This window comes from Nicotiana sylvestris, chromosome 1 (genome assembly GCF_000393655.2).
Source record: "Nicotiana sylvestris chromosome 1, ASM39365v2, whole genome shotgun sequence".
Taxonomy (NCBI): domain Eukaryota; kingdom Viridiplantae; phylum Streptophyta; class Magnoliopsida; order Solanales; family Solanaceae; genus Nicotiana; species Nicotiana sylvestris.
Window position 1 is genome coordinate 111944417 of NC_091057.1, and position 12628 is coordinate 111957044.

At 41.5% G+C, this 12628-nt stretch overlaps 1 protein-coding gene across 1 annotated transcript; it reads left to right on the forward strand.

Moving 5' to 3' along the window:
- The first annotated feature begins 862 nt into the window (after positions 1-862).
- LOC138873361 (uncharacterized) lies at positions 863-11290 on the forward strand. The gene is made up of 6 exons (XM_070151829.1): positions 863-1018; positions 1061-1192; positions 7986-8800; positions 9592-9966; positions 10089-10370; positions 11155-11290. The coding sequence occupies exons 1-6, from the start codon at positions 863-865 to the stop codon at positions 11288-11290; spliced, it is 1896 nt and encodes a 631-aa protein (XP_070007930.1).
- The last annotated feature ends 1338 nt before the right edge of the window (positions 11291-12628 follow it).

Sequence of the window (12628 nt, forward strand, 5' to 3'; positions counted from 1 at the left end):
TTCGGCACTAGAATCACTTTAGAAGGCTTGAAATCACCTAGGATTGATATTAAGAACATGAGGGAGTATTTACAGAACATAAACCCTTTAAAACAACCTCCCACACGAGCTGGAACGACACAAAAATGAGCAACAACAAGAAGAACAAGAGACTTACTAGCGCCACGGAATTCCCGACACTTGATTTGTGTTGTTTGCCCTTTTTTGGGTCTTGAATCTTGAGAGAACCTTGAGAGGATGTTCCTAGGGTTCTAAGGTCTGAAAATAGTGAGAAGAAATGACTTAAAACGGGTTGGAGGCATCCTATATAGGTCCAAATATCTTAAACCGCCTTAGTGGGCCCCATAGAGAGGTGCTTGGCGCAGTCTCGCGAAAACGCGAATATCTCTCTACTCCGAGATCGTATCGATGAACGGTTTAATGCGTTGGAAACTAGACTCATAGATCTTTAATTTTGTTGGTATATCACCTCGTAATTCCTTGTAAATTAGGAGAAAAGATTAGAAACATTTGACCTAATGTTTAAGTAAAATTATGAACCTAAGTTGCGACAACTTTTGTCGACTTTTGTTTCATAACTCGTTTGACTTCAAGACTTATGATACGGATATTATATGATTAAAATACCTTAATAAATGACCTCTTGAGTGTATTAAGCACCGCTAGATTACCTGAAAATACGAGTTACAACATCCTTGATTCATTAAACTTCTAATACTTGTTAATTACCCTTATACACTTTTGTATCACTTAAGACCAATAGGATTGACTTCTTATCATTTCAAAGATAATTCCTTATTGGATTTATGTTAACTAATATATGGCATGAACTAACACATGTGGATATGGGTTGTAACAGAACATGACGCTAAGACTTATGTTTAGAAATGTGATAAGTGTAATGCCACGCACCGTTGGTGCATCAACCGGCAAAGCTATTGAACTTGGTTATGTTGCCCTGGTCATTCATGAAATGGGGGATAGACATAGTCTGTCTATTGTCATCGTCTCCGATAAGGTAAGATTTCTTTTAATTTCAGCTAACTACTTTTCTAAGTAGGTTGAAGTAGGTCCTTACTATAAAATCGGCGAGCGTGAAGTAGTCGATTTCCTATGGGAGAACATAATTTGCAGGTTCGAGATACCAAAAGAGATAGCTTGTGACAGTAGGCCACAGTTTATAAGCACAAAGGTCACAAAATTCCTTGAAGATTTGAAAATTAAAAAATAGCGCAAATGGCCAAACAAAATTGACAAACAAAGTGATTATTCAAATTCTCAAAAAGAGATTGGAAGCAGATAAAGGCTAATGGACCAAAGAGCTATCGGGAGTTCAATTAGCATACCGAACAACGGCCAAATCAAGCATGAGGGAGACACCTATCTCTCTCATATACGGAGCATAAGCCCTGATCCCCATTGAATTAGGAGAACCTACCATGAGATACTTCCGGGGGGACGAAGAAGCAAGCAACGAAGTATTATTGGGCATATTAGAGCTTCTCAATGAATGTATAGACTTGGCACATATAATGATGGCGGCCCTAAAATAAATAATGGAAAGATATTACAATGGAAGAGCCAATATCCGTTATTTCAAAGTGGAAGACTTGGTTTTAAGAAAAATGACTCAAAATACCAGTTAGGAATCATACTAAAAGTATGTGCTACACTATTTTTCCCTTCATCCAGTTTTTGTCCGAATTGAATTTTTCTGACAATGTTTTTAATGAGGAAGCAATAGAAAGTATACTATGGAGAAAGCACTAACAGAACAAATAAGTCATTTAAATTAAAAGGCATGGAAGCAATGAGCCACTACAGGACGGTTAGATAGTCTTTTGCTCGACAACAAAGTTTCTACCAGGAAATAAAGCTTGCTATTGGGCCAAAGGTTACCCGACCGTTCACGAGTGCAAGTCACTAGAGGTGGTTATGTAATATTTGGCTCTATATCAAAGTTCTTAACGGGAAGTGAATCTTGCTATCGGACCAAAGATTATCCAACCATTCACTAGGAGGATCTTCAAAGAATAAAGAACAAAACTTCCATTGTTCAAATTCACATTCTTCATATTAGAACACTAGGGGGGATTGATATGAGAATACGACAACATGACTGCCACATAAACCGGGATTACAAAATCTGAGAACAAAAATGTATCATCGGGACTAGGGCTGTATATCGGGTGGTTATTTACACTTAACGGTCCAGCTTATCGGTTATCGGCTTGTAAATATATTAATTCTCTAGCCATCCGATAATATATTTGGTGGATTGGTATCGATTTAGCTATTATCGGCTAAATTAAATAGACTATGAGTTCATATACCACTTGATATTAAATCACTAAATTTAAACCCATTTATATTAATTTGCTTGATCTAAATTGCCTAAAAGTATGATGCTTTTTTGTTACTGCAGTACCCCTATTTGACAGTACAACTATTTGTTTAACTGATGTTCCTTTTTACAAAGACACTTATAAGTTATAATCACTAATTTTAATAAAATCTAGAACTATGGAAATGGAAATTTAGAAATAAATCTAGAACAATTGGAGGAGACATCCAAAGTACAATTGATACAGCTAAAAGTTCTTAGAAGAAATTAGGAATTTAGATTTTAGGGTTTTAAAATTAGTGGAAGAGATATTTAATATACATAGGGATAAAAATATAAATATAAAAATTCTTAACGGGTTAACTATTTATCCGATAAGAAAATAGTATAATTCTCCCTCAAACCGATAGCCGTTAATTATAAAATTTCAACACCACTCGTGTCGCACCCCCTTTTTCCTCGCGGAGTCCGGGTTTCGACATTTTGGGGCAACTCCTTTCCTTTTGGAAATTGGGTATGAGATTTGAAGAGTCGCCACCTAAAGGATTAAGGTGCGTTAGGGAACCTAGAACAAATAACTTATGTACTAGTTTACATCACCAGATATTGGTAAGGGCTCGAAATTACCTTAAAGGAAAGGTGTTAGGCACTCCTCAAGGTCCATAATAGTGGGTCCCGTCCAAATTCAATTTAAGCGAATTAGTCTTTAAGGAAACAAAGCAATTTAAACAAATAGAGATTCTTTTAAAATGGGAATTAAAGGGGTCCTAAGTTTATTAGCCTATAGGATCACTTCTATGCAATACTCGGTAACCTTCCCCAAATTAAGGTGTTACACATAGCATTAGCGCACATGTCATCATCTCTTTTACTACCTAATTACCCTCCCCTGTTCAATTATTACCTAATCGTTCTAATAGAATCCTGTACGTTCCTTATGCGTGCACTACCCTTCCCTTACCTCTGGCCCTGGAGATGTTTAGGACCTCTATTTAAGGAGGTTCTAGACTCTCCTATGTTGTTTAAAAGGAAAAAACTAAGCGATAAAAAAAGTCAAGTAGGACTGTCACATAAGGGGCAATTAAATGGGCTCATGTTAACCTCCACAAATAGAGAAACAAAAGCACATTGTGCAGACAAGCAATTTTAAATAATTTTAGGACCCTATAGGCAGGATGAGCACAAAAAAAAAATATACAACAGTTTTATTAAAGCGAGCAAACGAGTACCTATCAGTTTGCATACTGATTTTGTTAATACTCTGAATCTGAGCATATTTCAAACAACAATAAATAACAATTTTTAGACCCAGAATCTTAATTAACCTACAGGATTGCTTAAGTGATAGTCGGGCAGAACCCTATAGACATGGTATCTAAGTTGTAAGCCAGTTACTAATTTTAACAGGCAGGTTTCATCTTTTTAGATCTTATAGGCATATTTTCTAAGTGATGAAACTAATTATAAGCATTATTTCTTATAGACATGATATCTAAACACAGAAACTGATTTTTTTAACTTAATTCCTATAGGCATGATGTCTAAGTGTCAAGACTGAATTTAAATGTATTTCCTATAGGCATGATATCTAAGTGTTGAAACTGTTTTTACGCTTATTTACTATAGGCATGATATCTAGGCGCAAAACCAATTTCCTATAGGCATGATAACAATATGCAAAATTGATTATTTTATTTCCTATAGGTATGGTATCTAAGTTATTTTTAGTTCCTATATGTAGGATCTCTATTAATCATGTGTAGGCATAATTCTTTAAGCACATTGCCAAAAAAATTATTATTTAAACAGACAAGATCCTATAGACATGATTACTAATGCATAAAATATGGATGGGTCCTGTGGACATGATTTCTAATGCAAAGAATCTATGAACAAAATTTCTAGCATGCGAGTGAAGTACAGAACAAAATGACTAGAAAGCCCTATAGACATGATTTCTAAACAACTATAATGCTCACATAATTATCAATAATCATATAGGTAGGATTTCTACCCAAGGTTCAAGCAAAGATATAGAATAACCCCCCTCCCCCCAGCTTTTATTAATAAACCTCATATCTGTTTATTACAAGGATTATTACATTATTACAGATCAATACGAATAAATTACATAATGAACGAAAAATTATTATACTATAGGGAGCCTTGGCAAGCCCAATGTCAACCTGGAAGCCAGGCCTTCAAGCAAGTCTGATGTCCACAGGTAGTCCACAATACATAAAATGGGCTTCTGGTGTGTCAAAGTTCCCAAGGGCCTCAGAGACTCCGGGCAATGCTCACACCAGAACCTTTTTTAAAGAAACATTTTTGTAAAGAGTTTGGAAGGCCAACCCCAGTGTGTCAAAGATTAGAGGAGTCTCATGGACCTGAGGCAGTGCTCATACTGGTGGTTGTAGGACCCTAGATAACTAAGAGTAGAAGTTTGAAAATAGTGTATAAGGGTAGGGGACTGTTTTAGAAAGAAAGTAGTTTGATTTTTTCAAAAATTTAACAGAAGCAGAACAGAACCATATTTTAGCAAATTGACTCAGATATAGTTACCGGTAGTTAAACAATCACAACAAAAACAGAGACACTGGAATCATAGACATAACAGAGTCACATTTGAGTCAAACAAGGCTTCACATTACCGGAGTTGACTTAGTCTATTAACTACTGCTAGGTGGAGTCATATAGGCATGTATTTAGCAGAGAGAAACATGTTGAAGTCAAATGACTAATCAGACAGCCATACAAAAAGATAGCAGGAATCTAAAGCACATTATTCTTGAAAGAAGTACACAGAAACCATGACTTGATCAAGAACATGCTAAGGCAAATTATCAGTTGTAACGACCCGACCGGTTATTTTGCCTTTTAGAACCCCGTTCCCCTAAATAAAACTTCTCGTGCTTGCTTTAGCTAACTTATGACTTGCGGGGGCGGTTGGTTCGGGAATTGGAAGAGTTTTGAGTGAAATATGTCCATTTGATTCTTTAGGATTCTCTTAAAAGACCAAGTTTGACTTTGGTCAACATTTTGATAAAACAGACCTGGATTCATGATTTAACGGTCCCGGAGGGTCCATGGAAAAATATGGGACCTGGGCGTATGTCTGGAATCGAATTCCGAGGTCCCTAGCCCGAGTAATGAATTTTTATTAGAAATTGTTACTTTGAAGTTTTAAAGAATTAAAGAAACTAAGTAATCATTGATTTCCTAGGTATCGGGCTCGTATTTTGGTTTCGAAGCCTGGTACAGGTCCGAAATATCATTTAAGACTTGCCCGTAAAATTTGGTGTCAATCCGAGTAGTTTAATTTGGCCCCTTAGAGGGAAATTAAGAACTTGAAGTTCATAAGTTTGATTCAATTGGTTTTAGGGGGTGAATCCTAGATTTAGCGTTGTTTTGGGTGTTCCGAGGATTCGAGTAGGTCCATCTCATGATTTCAGACTTGTCGGTATGTTCGGGCGGGGCCCGGGAGGCTCGAGCGTCAATCGGACGAGGCTCGAGTGAAGTGGAAAATTTGATAAAGGGCTGAAGGTTGCATCTTTTGTCATAACCGCATCTGTGGTTCTTGGACCACAAATGCGGGACCGCAGGTGCGTCCCTTGCATCGCAGAAGCGGCCCAGGTGGCCAGGCCAGGAAACCGCAGATGCGGCTCCCAAGCCGCAGAACCGGCCCTGAGACCGCAGATGCGGTCCCAGCTTTCTCTCCCCTTTTCGCAGATGCGGTCACATTCTCACAGATGTAGGACCGCAGATGCAGAAATCACTGGGCAGTGAGGTTCATTTAATACGAGTTCAAGGCCATTTTTTATCACATATACACTCTTCCTTTGGGCGATTTGGGAGCTTTTGGGAGAAGGTCTTCACTTAGCAATGTGAGGTAAGTTTATTCCACCCATCTTTAGTTTAAATACTTGCATATTAGGTAGATTAAACACTAAAAATTAGGTAAAATCAAAGGGTTAGAGCAAGACCTAGGGTTTTGATAAAACTTAGATATAACCACAAAATTTGTTATGAAATGAACTAGAAATCATATATTATTGATCCTTAGGTTGTAGAGAACCATTTTCTTCAAAAAATATTGGAATCCGGGCACGTGGGCCCGGGGTCGGAATTTAGGAAACTCGTGCTAATGGTTGGGAAATTGCTTAAATAGCTAAAATTCGATCTTTTGAGCCTATATTAATTAGTTCTTACTTCATTTAACTAGTTTGATATCGTTCGGCAGCGAATTGAGGGTTTGGGCTCGTTCTTGGCATTTGAAGTATATTTGAAGCGAGGTAAGTCTCCTTTCTAACCTTGTAAGAGGGAATTGTTCCCATAGGCGTAATAATTGAGTAATTGTTGCTAAATGCGGGGGCTACGTACGTACTAGGTGACTAGAGTCCGTGCGTAGTTACTATTATGTTAATTGTTCGAGTAGTTTAGGACCCACATCATGCTATATTTGTGAATATCTCTATATTATCTTGCTAATATGATCACTTACGATATGCTAGAGACTTGGAAAGTAATAAGAGCGAACATGTATACTTATTGAACTCTTGTATGACGTTATTGAATATTAATGTGCCTTCGTGTGTATTTTTGATATTGCTTGTTATTTGTGGATCAGACCGATCACCTCAGTATGAATAGATGCATCTATGGTTCACGTCGTTCGACCCTCGGCAGTGCACAATTTATTTCTATTGGATCGGGCTGTCGCCTCGGCATAATGTGCGCATGATATCTATGTGAAGTCTTATGCATGATGTGTTTTGCTAAGTATTTCAAAATGTAAATAGCTAACTGATACATTGTTAAGAACATGATTTTACCTCTTGTTATAGACTATTGATATTTGGTGATCCCCATGCTTAGCATAGCACTTTATCATATAATTTGACCCTAGTAAGTATCAAGTCGACTTCTCGTCTCTACTTCTTAGAGACTAGACAGGATACTTACTGGGTATATATTATTTATGTACTCATACTACACTTTTGTACTTAATTGTACAGGATCTGAGGCAGGTACATCTGGCTACCAGTCTGGTGCGCGCCCCTGAGTTGTAGACCGAGACTTCCTCGGTGAGCTGCTTCCTTCCTATGCCTTTCAACAGCCAGATGGAGTCTTTTCTTAATTTTGCTGTCTTTTCTATCTCAGACAGTAGGATAGAGATATTTTTTTTGTATATTCTACTAGATGCCTATTACTTGTGACCCCAGGTCTTGGCACACACATTAGGAGATATTTATTTTTGGGTTGTATAATCACTTTCGATACTTTAATGATCACTTCTGATTTTTAATTTTAATTCGAGAATGTGCTTCACTTTTTTTTTATTTTATAAAAGTAAAGTAAGAATTTAATTATGTTTTTCCGCGTCGGCTTTCCTGATAATGGTGTCGGGTGCCATCATGACCTATTTTGGAAATGGGTCGTGAAAACATGGTGTTAGAGCGCTAGGTTCATGTAGGTGTCACAAGTTATGGGCAAACCTAATAGATTCTTGTAGATCGGTACGGAGACGTCTGTATTTATCTTCGAAAGGCTATATGGTATTCGAAAAAAAAAACTACTCTTTATTCATTTCCTATCATGCAATGGTTGTTGTACTAAAATTCCCTCTTCTATTCTCTCACAGATGGTGAGGACACGCACGGCTGATGTTCTAGACCCGGGCGAAGCTGCTCCCCTCATTGCTAGAGGCCGAGGCAGAGGCCGATGGAGGGCACCGACTCGTGGTAGGGGACGAGGGCGTTCTAGAGCTATTCCAGTAGCACCACGAACAGACCCCGCGAGAGATCCTATCGTAGAGGAGCAGGGCGAGGTGCCCACAGCTGAGCCTACCTCGGTAGACTTTATGACAACACCGGGATTTCAGGAGGTCATGGGCCGTATGCAGCGGTTCATGGATACTATGACTCAGGCTGGTTTATTTCCAGCAGATCCAGCTACTTCACACTTGGGAGGGGGAGCACAGACCCCTACTACCCAGGCTCCTGGTCATGCAGCTGCAGTGTATCAGACTCCGGGTGCACTACCCACAGAGGGGGCCCGGCCAGTTGCTGCAGTGGCGCCCCAGCCTAGACCAGTTGCGGATGGTGACCCGCAGAAGCTGTTGGACAGATGGACTCGACTTCACCCTCTAGTCTTTGGGGGTGAGCTTCATGAGGATGCTCAGGACTTCATAGACAGGTGCAGGGATATACTGCACAACATGAGGATATTGGAGTCGCATGGAGTTGACTTCACTACTTTCCAGCTTGAGGGCAGGGCCCGTAGATGGTTGCAGTCCTATGTTCTTGGCAGGCCAGCAGGTTCTCCTCCTGTCACTTGGAGTCAGTTTGCACAGTTATTCTTGGATAGGTATATCCCGCCCTCTAAAAGGGAAGAGCTGCGGTATCAGTTCGAGCATCTTGAGCAGGGTCAGATGTCTATGACCGACTATGAGGTGAGGTTTCTGAGTTGTCCCACGATGCACTTATGATACTTCCCACAAATACAGAGAGATTGGGGAGGTTTGTTGCGGGATTGCACCCCGGTATTCGATCTGGTATAGCCTAAAAGGTAGAGATGGGTACAGAGTATTAGCTAGTGGTCGAGATTGCTCACCGTATTGAGGGATATTGCCAGAGGGGTAGAGAGCAGATGCAGCAGGATAAGAGAGCTAGATTCTCCAGAGAGTTCAGAGGTGCCCCGGCTAGGGGCAGAGGTTAGTTTGGGAGGGGTCAGCCCAGCAAGCCCCCATTTTTAGCACCACCACCTGCCCGGGGTGCTACAACACGCCCCTATTTAGCGCCATGCCAGAGAGTTCTTATCGCACTCCAGCTATTTTAAGGTTCCTCCACTGGGTATTCAGGTCCCTAGAGTTCTTCTAGTTCCTATTTCAGTGCCATGCCAGAGAGTTCATATCGTCCACTAGCTATCCAGGCTTCTTCTAGTGGATATACGAGTTATGAGAGTCAGCCATCAGGGCAGTAGGTTGCCACACCACGTAGCTATTTTGAGTGCGGAGATCCTAGTCAAATGAGGAGATGCTGCCCCAGACTTTGAGGCAAGGCAGTGCAACAGAGTCAGCAGCCCATGATTCCAGCACCAGCTGCCCAACCACCTAAAGGTGGAGGGCCGGATGGTAAAGGCCGTCCTAGAGGCGGAGGCCAGGCATGGAGAGGTCAGCCAGCTATTGCTCAGTTAGGTGGAGACTAGCCAGCCGGTGCTCTAGCCATATTTTATGCTCTTCCGGCCAGGCCAGATACATTGGCCTCAGATACCATCATCACAGGTATTATTTCTGTTAATGGTAAGGATGCTTCAGTATTGTTTGATCCAGGGTCTACCTATTCATATGTATCATCTCTGTTTGCTCATTTCCTGGTTATTTCTCCTGAGCCCTTGGGCACTCCTGTTCATGTGTCTATGCAAGTGGGTGATTCTGTGGTTGTGGATCGAATCTACAGGTCCTGTGTGGTCACACTCTATGGTTTTAAGAATAGAGCAGATCTTCTGTTTCTTGATATGATCGATTTTGAGGTCATCCTAGGCATAGATTGGTTGTCTCTATATCACGCCGTCCTAGATTGCCATGCCAAGACTGTTTCACTAGTGATGCCAGGGTTGCTGAAGTTAGAGTGGAAGATTTCCATAGTTGATACACCTAGTCGGGGTATTTCTTTCCTGAAGGCTCATCATATGGTCGAGAAGGGGTGTTTGGCTTATCTAGGTTATGTTCGAGACATCACCGCAGGTCTCCGACGATTGATTCAGTTCCAGTGGTTCGAGAGTTTGCTGATGTTTTTCCTTCTACTCTTCCTGGCATGCCTCGGGATCGTGATATTGATTTCTGCATTGATTTGGCTCCAGGCACCCAACCTATATCTATTCCACAGTACCGTATGGCTCCTAAAGAGTTGAAGGAGTTGAAGGGGCAGCTTGAGGAGTTGTTGGCGAAGGGGTTTGTTAGTCCCAATGTATCTCCTTGGGGTGCACCAGTGTTATTTGTTAAGAAGAAGGATGGGACTATGCAGATGTGCATTGATTACTGCCAGTTGAACAAAGTCACCATCAAGAACAAGTATCCGTTGCCTCGTATTGATGATTTGTTCAACTAGTTGTAGGGTGCTAGGGTGTTCTCTAAGATAGACCTGAGGTCAGGATATCATCATCTGAAGATTCGGGACTCGGATGTTCCGAAGACTGCGTTCTAGACTAGATATGGCCACTATGAGTTTTTGGTGATGTCCTTTGGTTTGACTAATGCCCCAGCAGCATTTATGGATTTGATGAACAAGGTATTTAGGACTTATATTGATTCGTTAGTCATCGTCTTCATTGATGACATCTTGATATACTCACGTAGCCTGGGGGAGCACGAGCAACATTTGAGAGTAGTGCTTCAGACCTTGCGAGAGCAGAAGCTATATGCTAAGTTCTCCAAGTGTGAGTTTTGGCTAGAGTCAGTGGCATTCTTAGGGCATGTGGTGTCAGGAGAGGATATTAAGGTGGATCCCAAGAAGATTGATGCAGTTTAGGGTTGACCACGTCTTACTTCAGTGACCGAGATCAGGAGTTTCCTGTGGTTAGCAGGTTATTACCGGCGATTCATGCAAGGATTTTCATCTATTGCATCACCTTTGACTATATTGACCCTGAAGGGTGCCCCATTCCGTTGGTCCGACGATTGTGAGGAGATCTTCCAGAAGCTCAAGACAGCTTTGACTACAACACCAGTTCTTGTATTGCCTTCCAGCTCAGGGATGTATACCATATATTGCGACGCTTCACACATTGGCTTGGGATGTGTATTGATGCAGGGGGCGAGTGATTACATATTCTTCGCGTCAGCTGAAGGTTCATGAGAAGAATTATCCTGTGCACGATCCAGAGTTGACAGCGATTGTTCATGCTCTTAAGATATGGAGGCATTATCTGTATGGGGGTGTCATGTGAGGTTTATACCGATCATCACAACTTGCAGCATTTGTTCAAGCAGAGGGATCTTAATTTGAGGCAGCGTAGGTGGCTTGAGTTGCTGAAGGATTACGACATCACCAATCTTTATCATCCGGGTAAGGCAAATATGGTCGCGGATGCCTTAAGCAGAAAGGCAGAGAGTATGGGTAGCTTGACATTTATTCCAGCAGAGGAGAGGCCACTAGCTTTGGACATTCAGTCCTTGGCTAACAGACTTTTGAGGTTGGATAGCCTAGTCGAGTTCTTGCATGTGTGGTTGCTCAGTCTTCTTTATCGGGGCAGATCAAGGCCCAGCAGTTCGATGATCCACATTTGGCGGTCCTCAGAGAGATGACACTTTAGGGAGGTGCCAAGGAGGTTTCTATTGGCAAGGATGGTGCTTTGCGGCCTCAGGGCCGTCTATGTGTTCCTAATGTTGATGGTCTGAGGGAGAGGATTCTACAGGAGGCCCACAGTTCATGGTATTCCATTCATCTGGGTGCCACGAAGATGTATCGTGACTTGAGGTAGCATTAGTGGTGGTGGAGAATGAAGAAGGACCTAGTGGAGTATGTGGCTAGATGTTTGAATTGCCAGCAGGTAAAGTATGAACACCAGAGGTCGGGTGGCCTACTTTAGCAGATGCCTGTTCCGGAGTGGAAGTGGGAGTGCATCACTATGGATTTCGTAGTTGGGTTGCCGCAGAATTTGCGTAAGTTTGATTCAGTATGGGTCATTATGGATAGGTTGACCAAGTCGGCTCACTTCATTCCAGTAGCGACTACTTATACAATGGAGAGGTATGCTCAGATCTACATTCGGGAGATAGTCCGATTGCACGGTGTGCCTGTTTCCATCATATCAGACAGAGGCCCTCAATTCACTTCCCATTTTTGGATAGCTATTCTAAGTGAGTTGGGGACCCGCTTAGAGCTCAACACAACATTCCATCCTTAGACCGACGGGCAGTCGGAGTGGACAGTTCAAATTTTAGAGGATATGCTTAGAGCATTTGTGATTGACTTTGGAGGGCAGTGGGATCAGTTCGTGCCTTTAGTGGAGTTTGCTTACAATAACAACTATCAGTACAACATAGAGATGGCTCCATTCGAGGCTTTATATGGTCGACGTTGTCGTTCTCCTATAGGGTGGTTCGAGCCTGGCAAGGCCAAGTTATATGGTACAAATTTGGTACAGGATGCCTTGGATAAGGTAAAGTTGATTCAGGAAAGGCTTTGTATAGCTCAGTCCAGACAGAAGAGTTACGCGGATCAGAAGGCACGTGATGTATCATTTATGGTTGGCGAGAAGGTTCTCTTGAAAGTCTCGCCAATG